The 17,780-nt window shown below is 36.3% G+C and overlaps 1 protein-coding gene across 1 annotated transcript; it reads left to right on the plus strand.

The window, feature by feature from the left end:
• The first annotated feature begins 2,539 nt into the window (after positions 1-2,539).
• Positions 2,540-11,660, plus strand: pou1f1 (POU class 1 homeobox 1). The gene is made up of 8 exons (XM_073846304.1): positions 2,540-2,681; positions 2,977-2,985; positions 6,973-7,113; positions 7,267-7,365; positions 8,458-8,703; positions 11,005-11,169; positions 11,287-11,347; positions 11,450-11,660. Exons 1-8 carry the CDS (start codon positions 2,540-2,542, stop codon positions 11,658-11,660), a joined length of 1,074 nt encoding a protein of 357 aa, XP_073702405.1.
• The last annotated feature ends 6,120 nt before the right edge of the window (positions 11,661-17,780 follow it).

Genomic DNA, 17,780 nt, shown 5'->3' on the forward strand with positions numbered 1-17,780 from the left:
AGTCATCAAAGAGCCATTTTTATCTCGTCATTGTCTCATTATCGTCATGAAAAAAGTGGCGTCAACGAAATGATTTCGTCATCGTCATCGTTGACGAAAACAACACTGCACCGCAGTACATACTGCAGGACTTACTGCAGTAACAAATCAGATGGTTGTATTGTTAATAATACTTCCCGAGTTTGAACTTTCAAAATGCAGTTAAATTGCTTTTAAATTGCCCTTATTCCTCGACTAGGATAGTTTAAAACCCTTGAAGCTGCATTTAAACTGCATTTTGAAAGTTCAAACTCGCGGGCACCATAGAAGTCCACTACATGGAGACCAATCCTTAAATGTTTTCCTCAGAAAACATAATTTCTTTACGACTGAAGAAAGAAAGACATGAACATCTTGGATGACAATGGGCTGAGTACATGATCTGTACATTTTGAGCTTACTAATATTTGTAAATATTATTGTGTTTTATAATAGAATATATAAATGCTTTTTAAATGTGTGAGATGCCTGAAGAAAGTAAAGAAAAAAATCACAGGCTGCCATACAACAACTCTGATGAGAAATATTCACTGTGTCCTCCTCAGTATGCAAAGGGAGAAAAGTCTTCAGGCGATTAATTTGTCATTCAGGCACAAACATGAAGACTCCCAATGTTGTGTTGAAGTAAACCATTGTGCCGTACCTGAGACTCCAGATGGGCACCTGCTCAGCTAAGCAGAGTGATTTAGATGATCACAAATAAAGCAAGTCACAACATCTCTGTCTCAAGACTAGGGCTTTTGGAGCTTATTTTAACAAACAAATGAATGTGCCAGAACACACACAACACAAACTAATTGTCCAGTGACCAGATGGCCAGCAACACACCGGTCAAGTAAACACTCACGCTCGTGTGGAATCAAGCCAAAGCATGTTTCACTAAAATGATGAGACATTGTTCTGTAGATTATTACAACAGATGTGAGAATAAATATATCACAGATATATCACGCTGACAGCAGTATTTTGAAAAGTTTAAGTTAAGCTTTAGCTCACTAGTGTTTTTCATATTTTTTTTAAAATGAATGCTTGACATTATTTTTCATACACTTTTTATGACCTCATTGTATTTTAGAAACTGCATGAAATATTTGTGCTTTTAAAACGTATTCATCTTAGTGCAGTTTCTTTATAAAAAAAGAGCTAGTGGAGGAATTTTAATCATAGAAAATGGTGAAAAATTATACAGTCAAGGTCAAAAGTTTAACTACACCTTGCAGAAGCTGCAAAATGTTAATTATTTTACCAAAATAAGAGAGATCATACAGAATGCCTTTTGGAATTTGAAGATCAGGGCAAATTTAAATTTTTGTCTTCTGGGGAACTATAAGTCTCTTCTGTAGCTTCTGAAGGGCAGCACTAAAATATATATATTTTAAAATTTACACATCTTCATTCTGTTCAAAAGTTTTCACCCCTGGCTTTTTAATGCATTGTGTTTACTTCTGAAGCATCAGTGACCATTTGAACCTTCTGTAATAGTTGCATATGTGTCCTCAGTCCCTCTGTTGTCCTCGGTGTGAAAACACTGGTCTCAAAATCATACAGTCATTGTTGGAAAGGGTTGAAATATATAAAAATGTTAAAAAAACAAAGAATTTGTGGGACCTGAAGAATTTTTCTGAAGAAAAAGGAAGAAGATGCAGGCAGTTCACGACAAACAAGGGACACATAAACTCCTTAAACATCACAAAAAAAAAAAAAAAATTCAGGTTACAACACAGTATTAAGAATCATGCGTGTGAACTTTTGAACGGCATCATTTTTAAAAATTCAAGGACTATATGTAAAAGTCTTTATGTAAAATATTGTTATTATTATTCAGGTAAGTACTAAATAAAAAATAACATGCATTTTGTATGATCCCTCTTATTTTAGTAAAATAATTAACATTTTGCAGATTCTGCAAGGTGTATGGAAACTTTTGACCTCAACTGTAGGCATGTATTTTAAAGTCTTATAAAAAAAAATCAACAAAAATAATAATAATAATAATAAAAGCACTAACAAAAATAACAATTACACCCTTGGTGCGAGAAAATAAGATTAAAATGTGTATTGATGTGTATTGAATACACATGCACTCATAATAAATCCTAATTTTTTGTCATACATTTTACACTATAATCAGACTCCCTGTACTATAATACACTACAATCATTCCCTCACTGCATCTAAAATGTAAATGTAAATGCATCCTGAAACGGCTAATTAATCTTAAGTCGCATAAGCCGTGGTTTGTCGGAGCTGTAGCTGGTGTTTGTTGGAAGCCACACACAGTGGAAATGGACAGTATCAGATTGCACCTCTTTGCCCTAATTACCAGAGCTTTGCCTCAGTGGGCCGTCATGGTTTGTTAACAGCAAGAGCTCATTAACATGAATGAGGGGGTTTGAAGGGGCTCAGTATAAATACCTGCACACGCCCTGCTCGTGTCACACAGGTGGGCCGATGCCGTGCGTGCAGGACTCAGACCCCGAGTAGGTGAATATCTAGAGTCATGACCTGCCAGGCCTTCAGCACCACCGACTCCTTCACTACTCTGAGCGGAGACTCGGCTGCTCTCCCGCTGCTCATGCATCACCCCGGAGCCGCAGACTGTCTGCCTGTCACCAGCCACACCGCCAACATGGTGCCTTCAGGTAAATCTGATGATCTTGGACTATCATGCAGTGATTCAGCTGGATCCCACTTTATATTAGGTGGCCTTAACTGCTATACTTACATCAAAAAATAAGTACAATGTACTTATTGTGTTCAGATTGTATTGCAAAACTATGGGTAAGGGTGGGTTAATGTCCAGGGGTGTAATTATTAATGTAAATACAGAAATTAATTACCGATGTAATTACATGCACATATTTTTAAAACAAGTACAATGTAAAAACGTATGTACGCAATAAGTGCACTGTATCAAATTATTAATTTAAATGTAAGTACATAGTAGTTAAGGCCACCTAATATAAAGTGGAACTCGGCTATAACTATAGAAATGTTTAAAAGTATGAGAAATCGTTTGTTGGTGGTGTCAGCACTGTACAGTATTTTGGTGTAAATCCATCTGGCATTTGGCAATGATACTAATACAATATTTAGTTCAGTATTTGAACCTGATATAATTCTGCTGTTATTTATTTACAAAATTGTCAGTTTTCCTATTAGCCTCTGTCATGTTAACAATTGTGCATATTGTTGAGCCTATGCAGTTCATGGTAGTACATTTCAATTTTAGATTTTTATTTATTTGTACTTTTATATTAGTTTAATTTGAAACAAAACCAGTTGAGAACACTAAAATTATAGATTTGAAATGATAAATTTAATTAAATGCACACAAAAGCACTCAAAAGTTTGGGGTCTATTAATTTGTATGCCTACTAATGCTGCATTTATTTGCACAAAAATACAGTCAAAACTGTAAAATATTAATGCAATTTAAAATAAATATTTTCTATTTTAATGTATTTGAAAAAGTAATTTATTCCTGTGATCAAATCTGAATTTTCAGCATCATTGCAGTCTTCAGTGTCACATGATCCTTCAGAAATTATTCTAATGGGAACATTTATAGTTATTTTTAATGCTCAAAACAGTTCTGCTTAATAATTTATTCTGTTGTTTTTTTGTTCTTTTATGAATAGAAAGTTCAAAAGAACAGCTTTTATTTGAAATAAAGTCATTTTCGACATCATAAATGACTTTTCTGTCACTTTTGAACAATTTAATGCATAATAAATGTATTCATTTAATATGTCTGTGGGAACTCTGACAGATTTCTTTCATCTTTGATGAATAGAAAGTTCAATGAACAGTGTTTTTTTTAAAGTAATTTTTTTTGACATTATAAATGATTTTTCTGTCACTTTTGAACAATTTAATTCATCCTTGCTGAGCAAAAGTTTTTTTTTTTTTATCAAAAATCTTAAATCACTAAATAAATCTATAAACACTATCCAATGAACAATTTCCAAATGGAAAAACAGAAACTTATAGAAATGAAAGTTGTTGCGAACATTACATCTGAAAATAAGTTGTAAAGTTGTACTTTCATAGATCAATCTCAACTCTGCGATGACAGATTTTGTCCTTTGGGAATACTTTCCTTGGAGGTTTTTTATGAAAAACACAGAACAAGCTGAAGGTGATGAAAGAGAGGCACTGGACTATAAGCAGATGTCCTTTCGACCTAGTCTATATGACCCTAAAGTTCACATATTATTTGGTATTATCGCCAGTCCTCACGGCTGTCATCACTCACAATCTGTCTGACTCTCACTCTGAGGAAGTGACCTTTCCAGAGATCACATCTCTTTATCCTAGGGGAAATGTTTTTCGGAGAAATATCACCAAATCAAAAGTATAATGCATTGAACAATGTCTTTTTATACCACAAACACTTACTTTACTGCAATTCAAATCAGAAGCAGGTGACATTGTATTGTGTTTCTGAAAGAAAAATAATTTCAAATAACTGTTTTCTATTTTAAAACATTTTAGAGTTGAGTTTTCAGCATCATTACTCCCGTCTTTAGTCACATGATCCTTCAGAAATCCTAATAGGCTGATAAAGATAAACATCTTTATCAATGTTGAAAACAGTTGTGCTGATTAATATTCTCTGAAAACTGATACATTTCAGGATTCTTTGATGAAATGAACAGCATTTATCTGAAATAGAAGTCTTTACTGTGACTTTTGATCAATTTAATGCATCTTTGCTGAGTAAAACTATTAAAAATAGAATAGCTCTTACTGACCCCAAACTTTAAAAAAGTAGTGTACATTTTGTGAACTGGTTTTTAGTGACAACTCTCAGAAACACTAAAAAGAGCAAGACAAGACAAACAATAATTTGTTGAAATAAGTCAAAATTATGTAGACGTGGCTAATCAGCTCAATTTGCACAGCTGTTACTTCTCTGCAGATAATTATCAAAGCAGACGTATTATTACTTTGACATGTTGATGGCTAAATTATCGTGTACTTATTTTGTCGCAGTTTTGTCTCGCACGCGAGAGAGCATTAGTGAAAGTCTTGTCAAAAACTCAGTGAATTGAGTCAAATCTCTGCTCATTGTTTGCCATAGTAAATCATAGTTCTTATGCATAATTACTGAACTGTGCAATTTAGCTCGGGGTCTGAGCCAGAAGATGCAAAACTCTCAAATGAAATGTTTTGGCATTTCTATTCATGCACAAATGCCCTCTGTTAACTCAGCCCCGTTTACACCTGCGAAAAGTGAAGAGTTCACATCTACCTGAAGTTTGAAGAGTTATTTATTATAATGTGGCTGTTAGTGTATCTGAGCACTTAACTGCTGGCACTCTGGATAAAGCAATGGGTGTTTTTAATAAGGGATCAAAGGTTGATCGCATCATTTCAATGCCAAACTTGTGCATGCTGAACAAGGCCGGCCTATATAAGGAGCTCATCTTGAGATGGTTAGTGGAGGCCGGTCTCAAAATGATGTAGCGGAGCCTGTTGAGTTTGATTACCACCCACGGGTTTACTCTGATCTGAACCAAATTCAATTGAATGTTCTGTGCAGCTCTGACAGCCGGAGGTCACTGTGCATATTAAGAACTATTATCTGTATTTACATAGTTGCTTTCCTTCATTAAATGAGTTTAATTTTATTTTCTGATGCATTTGATGAAGGAAGGAATTATGCAATCTGGTATTCATTATTACTGCAATAATGAATTACTTGTGTAAATGTCACCTTAGGCAGAGATGCGACTCTGAGGATGAGGAAATGCGACAGTGCTTCATCTGCAGATTCAATGCAAAATAATCATTTGTTCTTTACACCATCTGTCTGTCTATCTGACATCTGTCTATCATCTGTCTGTCTGTCTTTCTATCATCTATCTGTCTATCTGACATTTGTCTATCATCAGTCTGTCTGTTCATTTGTCATCTGTCTGTCTATCTATTTATCCATCATCTGTCTGTCTGTCTGTCTGTCTGTCTGTCTGTCTGTCTGTCTGTCTGTCTGTCTGTCTGTCTGTCTGTCTGTCTGTCTGTCTGTCCATCATCTGTCTGTCTGTCTGTCTGTCTGTCTGTCTGTCTGTCTGTCTGTCTGTCTGTCTGTCTGTCTGTCTGTCTGTCTGTCTGTCTGTCTGTCTGTTTATCATCTGTCTGTCTGTATCTGTCTGTCTGTCTGTCTGTCTGTCTGTCTGTCTGTCTGTCTGTCTGTCTGTCTGTCTGTCTGTCTATTTATCATCTGTCTGTCTGTATCTATCATCTGTCTGTCTGTCTGTCTGTCTGTCTGTCTGTCTGTCTGTCTGTCTGTCTGTCTGTCTGTCTGTCTGTCTGTCTGTCTGTCTGTCTGTCTTTCTATTTATCATCTGTCTGTCTGTATCTATCATCTGTCTGTCTGTCTGTCTGTCTGTCTGTCTGTCTGTCTGTCTGTCTGTCTGTCTGTCTGTCTGTCTGTCTGTCTGTCTTTCTATTTATCATCTGTCCGTCTGTATCTATCATCTGTCTGTCTGTCTGTCTGTCTGTCTGTCTGTCTGTCTGTCTGTCTGTCTGTCTGTCTGTCTGTCTGTCTGTCTGTCTATCATCAGTCTGTCTGTTCATTTGTCATCTGTTTGTCTGTCTTTCTATCTATCATCTGCCTGTCTGTACATGTATCATCTATCTATTATCACTCTCTGTCTGTCTATCCATCATCTGTCTGTCTGTCTGTCTGTCTGTCTGTCTGTCTGTCTATCTATCTATCTATCTATCTATCTATCTATCTATCTATCTATCTATCTATCTATCTATCTATCTATCTATCTATCTATCTATCCATCCATAATCTATCTGACATCTGTCTGTACATTTGTCTATCTGTCTATCTGTATCATCTCTCTGTCTATCTATTATCTGTCTGTCAATCAATCATGGATGTATCACTGATATTAATGTCTGGTTTATTCCCCTCAGGTCTCCCTCTTGTCCAGTCGTCCAAACGCTCTCACATGCACCTCTCCACTTCTGCTTTGGGCAATGCGTCAGCCAGCCTGCACTACCCAATGCCCCCATGTCACTATAGCAACCAGCAGACCACCTACGGTATGATGGCAGGTACGTCAGGTTACGCACAAATTACGCAGGTGATTTAAGTAGTGCTCTTCTGTGCATAAGTATTAATGTACATCTTAAACACACACAGAAACACAAGTTTCAGTTTGTGGGTTTTATGATAGTGCAGTAATGATGTATGATATGTGTCTCCAGCACAGGAAATGCTCTCTGCCAGCATCTCCCAAACCCGCATCCTGCAGACCTGCAGCATGCCTCATGCCAACATGGTTAATGGAGCCAACTCACTGCAAGGTACAACCTGTGCTCAAATCTAAAAATTCAACCCTTATGGCATTCACATGTATGCAGGGTTTCTAACTCCTGTTGAGAGCTGGCAAAAAGAACAGCCAAATGTACATATTTCAAAAGTTCAAAGTCAGTCAGAATAAAAATAAATAATGTATAATAAGAGCAAAATGGTTATCCATGACAATGACTGCAGCACGTGCGGTGTCTAGTGTGAATGTGCCACACTTGACTTGTAGTACTAGGAATGTGAGCATTTACCAGGTAATTTCAATGTGTTTGTGCTTCCACCTAGTGTCTGCAGCAAGAAATAACAAGTGTGTGCGGTGGTAGATTTAGTGATGCATACAGAAGAGATCCCTATTGTTAAAAATAAATATGAAATGAAACTTCTGTAATTAACTCCTAAATTTACATCTGGAAATTTACATTTTTACATTAACTTTGCCTATACTACGTATTAGAATTATAGAATCATTATGAATATCCTTCATGTCTAATTACAAATGCTTCTTTGATTCTAAAATTGCTGACATTGAATTACAACTACCTTTCAAACATAACCAATATACAGATACAGTGTCATGTGAGGTAGAGGCAATGCTGCTCTGAAAATATACAGCCACTAGAGGGAGATGCAGATCAATTTATTGTCAAAACTGTAATGCCTCAGACACATGTAGAAATATTTTCAGCTTCCTATTATATGTATGCTATATATAGCATATATATATATATATATATATATATATATATATATATATATATATGTATGCTATATATTGCATATATATATATATATATATATATGCATTACAACATATATATATATATATGCATTACAACTAAGTGAGTATAGCATGTTGTCACTTTGACAATTTAAAAAAAAATATTTCAGGTATTTTTTTTCCAGGTAATTTTTCTTGCTGTGGAAAAGTGTGGAAAACTAAACTAAACATGTTTGCAGGTTATTGGAAGATGTCCCAGTGTGTCCCTTGTAATCTTGGAAATGAATAATGTTTATATATTCAAGATTTGATCTCCTTGAACAGTCATCATTCCCTCTAACACACAGCCTTCCTTTCTGTTGTCCTGCAGGAGCTCTGGCTCCACGCCTCTATAAGTTCCCAGATCACAGTTTAGGTGGGGGCTCCTGTGCTTTGACCCACAGCTTACCTCCACTGCCCCAGGCCTTGCTCACAGATGAACCCACCCTAGGTGACATCAAGCAGGAGCTGCGCAGGAAAAGCCGCCCCCTAGAAGAGCCGCCCGACATGGACTCGCCTCAGATCCGTGAACTGGAGAAGTTTGCCAATGACTTCAAACTGAGAAGGATCAAACTAGGTTTGTCTTCTGGGCTGGACCATGTTAATTACTGTTTTATTTAATATTTAGTATATCATTTAGTTTGTTTAGCTTAACAATTTTAGTGAATTGTTGGCCTTCTGGAAAGTATGTTCATTTACTGTATATGTACTCAATACTTGGTAGGTTTCTGTTTGCTTTAATTACTGCCTCAATTCGGTGTCGCATGGAGGTGATCAGTCTGTGGCACTGCTGAGGTGGTATGGAAGCCCAGGTTTCTTTGGCAGTGGCCTTCAGCTCATCTGCAGTTTTGGTCTCTTGTTTCTCATATTCCTCTTGACAATACCCTATAGATTCTCTCTGGGGTTCAGGTCTGGTGAGTTTGCTGGCCAGTCAAGCACACCAACACCATGGTCATTTAACCAACTTTTGGTGCTTTTGGCAGTGTGGGCAGGTGCCAAATCCTGCTGGAAAATGAAATCAGCATCTTTAAAAAGCTGGTCAGCAGAAGGAAGAATGAAGTGCTCTAAAATTTCTTGGTAAATGGGTGCAGTTACTTTAGTTTTCAAAAAACACAGTGGACCAACACCAACAGATGACATTGCACCCCAAATCATCACAGACTGTGGAAACTTAAGACTGGACAGCCCAGGTAAGACACCTCTGACATTGTCTGTGGTTCAGGAGTGGCTTAACAAGAGGAATACAACAACTGTAGCCAAATTCCTTTACACGTCTGTGTGTGGTGGCTCTTGATGCTTTGACCTCAGCCTCAGTCCATTCCTTGTGAAGTTCACCCAAATTCTTGAATCGATTTTGCTTGACAAGCCTCTCAAGGCTGCGGTTCTCTCGGTTTGGTTGTGCATCTCTTTCTTCCATGCTTTTTCCTTCCACTCAACTTTCTGTTAACATGCTTGGATACAGCACTCTATGAACAGCTTCTTTGGCAATGAATGTTTGTTGCTTACCGTCCTTGTGAAGGGTGTCAATGATAGTCTTCTGGACAACAGTCAGATCAACAGTCTTCCCCATGATTGTGTAGTCTAGTCAACCAAACGGAGAGACCATTTTGAAGGCTCAGGAAAACGTTGCAGGTGTTTTGAGTTGATTAGCTGATTGGCATGTCACCTTATTCTATTTTCTTGAGATAGTGAATTGGTGGGTTTTTGCTAAAGTGTGAGCCAAAATCATTACAATTAAAAGAACCAAAGACCTAAACTACTTCAGTCTGTGTGCACTGAATTTATTTAATAGACGAGATTCACAATCTGAGTTGAAATAATGAAATAAATGAACTTTTCCACGACATTCTAATTTATTGAGATGCACCTGTACATTATCCCTTATTTGATGTTTGTGCACTCTTAAAAATAAAGGTTCTTTATTGGCATTGGTGGTTTAATGAAGAACCTTGAACATCCATGGAACCTTTCAAATGTAGAAAAGGTTCATTATAGTCAAAAAAGGTTCTTTATATTTTTTTAAATGTTATTGAAAATGGTTCCTTTAAGAACTGTTCACTGAAAAGTTTTTTGGGGAACCAAAAATGGTTCTAATATAGCATCACTGCAAAAACACCCCTTTGAAACTTTTATTTTTAAGAGTGTGGAAGAACCTTGAGAGAGCCTTGCCATAGTTCTGAGAACCTTTACTGTTAGTGACTGCAAGTACAGTTTTTTGTTCCTCAAAATGGGTCTTTTAAGAGCTGTTCACTGAAAGGTTCTTTGGGGAACCAAAAATGGTTCTTTATGGCATCACTGCAAAAACACCCTTTTGGAACCTTTATTTTTAAGAATGTGGAAGAACCTTGAGAGAGCCTTGCCATCTGAGAACATTTACTGTTAGTGACTGCAAGTACAGTTTTTTGTTCTTCAAAATGGTTATTTTAAAAACAGTTCACGGAAAGGTTCTTTGGGGAACCAAAAATGGTTCTTTATGGCATCACTGCAAAAACACCCTTTTGGAACCTTTATTTTTAAGAGTGTGGAAGAACCTTGAGAGAACCTTGCCATCTGAGAACATTTACTGTTAGTGACTGCAAGTACAGTTTTTTGTTCTTCAAAATGGTTATTTTAAAAACAGTTCACGGAAAGGTTCTTTGGGGAACCAAAAATGGTTCTTTATGGCATCACTGCAAAAACACCCTTTTGGAACCTTTATTTTTAAGAGTGTGGAAGAACCTTGAGAGAACCTTGCCATCTGAGAACATTTACTGTTAGTGACTGCAAGTACAGTTTAAAAAAAAGATCTAAAGTACATTAAAAGTGCAGATTTAATACATTTAAGCACACTTCTTTTTCACAAGGGTTAAAACTTTTAACTTTTAGCTTTGATTGACAGGTTACACACAGACCAATGTGGGTGAAGCCCTGGCAGCGGTGCACGGCTCCGAATTCAGCCAAACCACCATCTGCCGCTTCGAGAACTTGCAGCTCAGCTTCAAAAACGCCTGCAAGCTCAAATCCATCCTGGCAAAGTGGCTGGAGGAGGCTGAGCAAGCCGGTGGTGAGTCAACACACTCCTGAGTGAGATCATTTATTTATTTATTTACCACTATCGTACCATTATCCCTGAGTTTTTAATGAAAATATAAGCCTAGCTCTAATTTGTGACTTCCATCAGCTCTTTTTAATGAGAAGATGGGCATGCATGAGCGTAAACGCAAACGGAGAACAACCATCAGGTAAATGGGGAATCCGAAGTAAACCTACACGGCAAACAAAAGCCATTATATCAGCATCTCCCTCTAATTAATGCCTAATTAGTTCTTAATTTCCTCCCTCAGTCTCGGGGCTAAGGAAGCCTTAGAAAGGAATTTTGTGGAGAAGAGTAAGCCATCATCTCAGGAGATTGTGCGAATGGCCGAGGGTCTCCATCTGGAGAAGGAGGTGGTGCGTGTTTGGTTTTGTAACCGGCGGCAGAGGGAGAAGAGGGTCAAAACCAGCCTACACCACAGCTCCTTCATGGCCAAAGAGGCCGCTGCCTGTAGACCTTGAAGATCCTGATGTGTGATTACCTACAGGCAAAAAATCAACACCAGCCTTTGGCAGTGAGTGGGTTTGTTGTACTGATTCACCAGCAGGAGTGAGTGAGGGTATGCAGTGACCCCAAAAACTATTTGAACACATTTGAAACACGTTTGAATCATGTTACATCATGGATATCAAAATATCAAACCAAGTAACACATGCCAACAAGCTTATGAAACATTTTTGCATTTGAAAAGGTGTTATATATTGTGTTATAGATGTATGAAGTCACTTCTCCTCACGTTTACACAGGTGTTCTATCAGAGAATCACACTGACTCCTTTATGAATATATGATCCACTAACGTTTTACAAATACAAATGTCACAAAATTTACACCCACTCTTTTATCATTTAAATGCCAACGAATTTCTGAAACATTTTGTTAAACATTTAAAAATAAATGACAGGTGGTTAGATATTGTGTCATTCAATGACAATTAATAGATTTTTAGGGGTGCTTTTAGTGTCTATTTATTTTATTTTATTTTGTTAAATGTTTTGTTTGAAAAAATTTAAATACCAGTTGATCTGATTTATTTATTTTATTTTATTGTTATTTTATTTTATTTGTTGTTATTTTATTATTTTATTTCTTTTATTAAGAATTTATTTAATTTTTTATATTTTTATTCTATTCTGTTCAAAAAGGTTAAAATAAATGCCAGTTGACTTGATATTGCAAATGCAATGACATTCATAGGATGTTAGGTGTGCTTTTAGTGGCCAAATGTAATTTCTATTTTATTTTATTTTTGTTTATTAAATTTATATTATTTTATTTATTTTGTATTATTTTATTTCATTTATTATTTTATTTTATTAAACTTTGATACATTTTGTTAAATATTTTGTTCAAAAAGGTTCAAATAAATTTATAAAATAAACTTGAATAATTTCAAGTATGTCAGATATGTCTTCAGTGCCCAACTGTAATTTATATTTTTTTGTTTTATTTTATTTATTAGTGCCTTAATGAATAAGATGATTTAAGCAACCCCTTCGCTGGAATTTAAACTTGAGCTATTAAAAGACATCTTTTTTTTTCTAATTTTATAAATGAGTGTTTTTGCTTTCAAATGGAATGATTGTGATTTTGCGGCTTGAAGAGAACATTTGAAAGTGCTTATAAGGGCTGCATGAAATCTAGACACTTTTTTATAGTAGTTAAAATAATTTATTCATCATTAATATATTTAAATGCATTCCAATCGAAGTTTAATATATTACCAAAATATGCAAATATTCTAAAAAAAAGGCTGAAAACATATCCTGGAAATGTGTCATTGCACTGTAGAGTTTTGTATGAAGCAACCAAATCTTTTTGTGATATCACTTGTACAGAAATGATAAATTTGTCCAAATAAATGACTAATATTGTGGTTATGCTTGGTGTGTCATATTATCATAAGATCCTGCAAGTCATTAGTCGCTCTGCAGCAATCTGTTTGCCATTATAATGTGAATTACATGCTTCACATGAATTGTAACAACATGTAAGTGTGTTGTGATTCAGATTATTAAATATAATCAAACATCATTGCATTGGGAGAGAATTAAGCATCTATCATATGTGTATGTGGCATGCGTTCGTTTCATTTGTGGTCTACTTCATACGGTGTTATCATCAGAGCTCTGCTGGGTTTTACTGAGGGCTTATTTACAGTATTACATTGTTCCTGACAGAGTTATAATGAGGCCGCACAGCCTCTCACCTGCACACAAGCGCTCTCAACAGAGAGATATGAGCGATGATCTATATGATCATCATCTCCTGCCACTGACTGTGTCAGCAAAACATCCCTCACCACCCCATGTGATCTAATAATGCAATAAATACTGTATACTCTGGGATAATGTTGGTGGGATTTGACATTTTCAATATATACCATACGTAAAAACAACCATACAATAAAAAAACATACATAAAATGATGGATTTGTCCATATGTATTCTGGTTTTTCAGTCCTACAGAAATGCTAGCAGCAGTTATACATCCATACCATATTAAATTACTTTAAAATTAATGGACTGCACCATGGTTCATTTAAGAAAGGTCACTCTACGAACTCATTAGGACCTTATTTAAAAATCATGTTTCATTATGATTATGACTAATGATGTCTAATTTAATGAAATACTCTGAAAGGCCATTAGAACAATTGTAGAGGTTCATAACATTTGGTCTACAGCTTAAAAGTTTAGCAGATCAGCCCTCTTATTTTCACTTAGCCTCTTAATGGGATAGTTTACTCAAAATTACAATTCTGTCATTACTCACCCTCATGTCGTCCAAACCAACAAGACCTTCGTTCATCTTCAGAACACTAATTAAGATATTTTTGATGAAATTCGAGAGCTTTCTCACCCTGCATAGACAATACATGGAACCAGGCACGTCGCCAAGGAGGGGCATTGGGGGGCAGTGCCCCCCCAAATGACTTGACGTGCCCCCATGCCCATGACCGCGAGTTAACTTACATTTGAGAACGAAAAACATTGATCTAGCATTAAATACTGCCAAACAAATCATCTAGCTGTAAAGGAGTACTAGCCTAAACAACGGTAAACTAATATGAAGCAAATAACTAATCGTTTCCGTAACCTTTTTTATGCACATTTTTGGATATTGCATAAAAAACGCTGGATGGAAACGCCAAGATGCACATAAATTCTAAAAATGCGCGTAAAAACTTATTTGCTAAGTAGGATAGAATTCTTATCCTTTAAGAAAACATACATTAACTCGATGAAAACACTTTTACCTTATACATACCTTGATGCTCATCAAAAATTTGACATGTGACTTTGCGATGTGATAGCATAACTGGACCAACCAAGAGACCGATCTCATTGCACAGCATCTTAAATTCTAGTTCCGTCAATTTAAAATGCTTGAGGAAAGTCTCAAAGTGATTCGTTATAATAAACTCCCAGAACTGTTTTCCCAAACAGCAGGCTCTGAAAATAAGATAACATGACTGCGTTTTGTCTGCGAGCTCTGAAGCTCGTAATTTATTGTATACGAATATAATAATATATATAAGAATGATCACAAATAATGTCTTATTCTTATCAATGGGACCAAAAATGACATATTTTAAGTTGGTTCCCCTGTAAGGAAAAAATTCTAAGCGATCGCGCCGGAGCCTGTGGAAAATATTTAAATTCTTGCCGAAAGATGCATAGGTGCGTTTCAGTTTCTCTTTAAATTCGTATGGTTAGACTTTTGTATGGTGTTTATAACGAATGTCATTATAATTTGTGATTTATTTCATAATGTTTATTTATAAATTTGTACTATAATTTTGTAGGTCCCCCTGAAACTTTTCCATTGTGGTCCGTGCTATTTGCAGCGCGTTTGTGTGTTGGCAGCGCGTTTCTGAGTTTGGTTGTGTTGTGAGAATTTGCAGCGCGTTTCCGTATTTGGTATGCGTTGCGAGGATTTGCAGCGCCTGTGTTGTCAAACTGATGAAGATGTCTTCTTAATTTATTGTAGTTTTTTTCTGTTTGCTTGTGTTTTCTTAAGTTGCAGCGCGTTGAGCTCTCTTGGCCACCGTAAGTTTGTCCGTTTAGGGCTACTGTAGAAACATAACAGAGACTTCCATGTGAGGGGACCCGCGGTATATGTAGATATAAACTGCTAATTCTAAAGTAATAAAAACATAATGGTTCTTTAAGTAAGGTCTTTATACACCCCTGAAAACATAGCTATGTATATTATATTGCATTTCTATCTAGAGATCATCTCAAATATTACACATTGCACCTTTAATTGTTTACATTACATGTGGATAAATTACCATCTAGAGCGGCACAATTTTGCATAAAGAGAGAATAACAATTTTATTTTTAAAATAGATATCACTATTCTCCTACCATGATTCTGAAAAAAATCAATTAAACAAATTAACATGTAATTTACTAGAGTTTCTACTAAAATGTCTGCAGTCTATTAATAAAATATATTCAATATTCAACGAATTGTTAAAAAAATTAAGTTGAACAAATAATTCAAGGCTCATTCACTGGCTCATAAAGCAGTAACTTGTTTCATTTCTGAATGAATCAACCTTTTTTGAACGAATCTTTTTTTCATCAGTCACTTGTCGCCACCAGCTGGCATTATGTTGTAATACAATCTTTATTTAAAGTGTCGTCATTTTTCAAAAAGGTGATTTATGCTATTTTGTTCGGTACTGTAAAAAAAAGCCGTACAATTTACAGCAAAAAAAACGGCAGCTGTGGTTGCCAGAATTTTACCGTAAAAATACGGTAGCAATGATTTACGGTTTTCACTTAAATTTACAGGTAAATACCGTAATTTCACTGATACAATGGTAATGTACAAACTTTTTGAAGTACTAAAATCTGTTTTGTACCTTTGTAAGACACTGATAACCACCAAAAGCAGGTGGTGATGATAACATCACATGATGAACCAAAGCCCATCACAAAGAGATTTTAAATAATAGGTTATATAGAAGGTACACAGTGTCATTCACACGAACACTAAACACCATCATGGTAACACACAAAACTGAAATAATGCAAAAAACATTAATTTAACAACATTAGATGTAACATACAACCCTAATGTACACAACTGCCAAGAAAAAACTAAGAAGAAAAAGTTATTTCAACAAAAAAAACATCAAATAAAAAAAATGAAAAACAGGAAATTCTGGGAATGTCAATTTACGGTTATTCACTGTAAATTTTACGTTCTTTTTCATTTCCAAAAACAGTATACTCCCGTAAAATTACATGCACAGTTTTTCACCGTATATAGAAGGGGAACTTACCGTTAACCATTTCACAGGTTTTTACCGTAGCATTTTTACAGTTTTTTACCGTTAAATTCACAGTAATGCGTGAGCCACCTAGAAAATTCAAAGCGACACAAAATGGCCAAATGGTTGGGAAAGAGAAAGGTTGATTCAGAATGCAGGGTATTTAATCAAAAATTGACAAGTGATTTTTTTTTGTTCAGTGCAAAGAAGTGGCTGTTTGTCTCATCTGTCAAGAAACTGTGTCTGTGTTCAAAGAATTCAATCTGCGCCGACACTATGAAACCCGCCACAGACAAAATTATGCAAGCTTGCAAGGCCAAGTGAGAGCAGACAAAGTGTTGAAGCTAAGGCACCAGACAAATTGAAGAAATGGGGGATAATGCATATGCCCAGCCGCAGGAGAAACTGAAAGAATTTGATTTTTTTTTGCTTTAGCACTGGATGAGAGCAATGACGTGCAGGACACGGCACAGCTGCTAATTTTTCTATGCAGAGTTAACTCAAACTTTGAACTGTCCGAGGAACTGGCAGCCCTACAAAGTCTAAAAGGCACTACGACAGGGGAGGATATTTTTGGTAAAGTGTGCCAAACGATGGGAGAGCTGGGTCTAGACTGGTCTAAGCTGGCCAGCATCACTACTGACGGGGCACCTAGTATGGTTGGCACTTCGAGGGGGCTTATAGGACGCATGAACAGAGAAATGGAAGAAAGAGGTCTCGCCCCCCCGTTACAAGTCCACTGCCTGATTCACCAGCAAGCACTCTGCTGCAAAGTTTTGAAGTGGGAATCGGTCATGAAGGTGGTGGTGTCATGTATAAACTTCATCAGAGCAAACGGACTTAAACACCAGCAGTTCCAAACCTTTCTTGCCGAGCTAGAATCTGCTCACGGAGATGTGCTTTACCATACTGAAGTCCGATGGTTAAGCCGGGGGAGAGTTTTGAGGCTTTTTTTATGAGCTGCTACCCGAAATCAACGCCTTTCTTCTGACAAAGGGCAAAACTGTCCCAGAACTGATCAAGCTTTTATTGAAAGACGTAGTCAAACAGGTGGGGTCAGAGATGGCAAACAGTAATATCCAAGAAAATCCAAGGCGTAATCCGAAACACAGGCAAAATAGTCAGGGCAGGCGGCAAGATACAATAAATGCAAAAACAGTCCGGGGTCAAAAAACACAAAGGAAAGGCTATATACAAGGAACAAGGAACACAGAAAAAAAAGGTAAATGCTAAAGGCTAAACAACAATCAGCAAACACAGAGGGGGAGGAGTGGCCTTTTATAACAAACACTATA

This window comes from Garra rufa, chromosome 8 (assembly GCF_049309525.1).
Source record: "Garra rufa chromosome 8, GarRuf1.0, whole genome shotgun sequence".
Taxonomy (NCBI): Eukaryota; Metazoa; Chordata; class Actinopteri; order Cypriniformes; family Cyprinidae; genus Garra; species Garra rufa.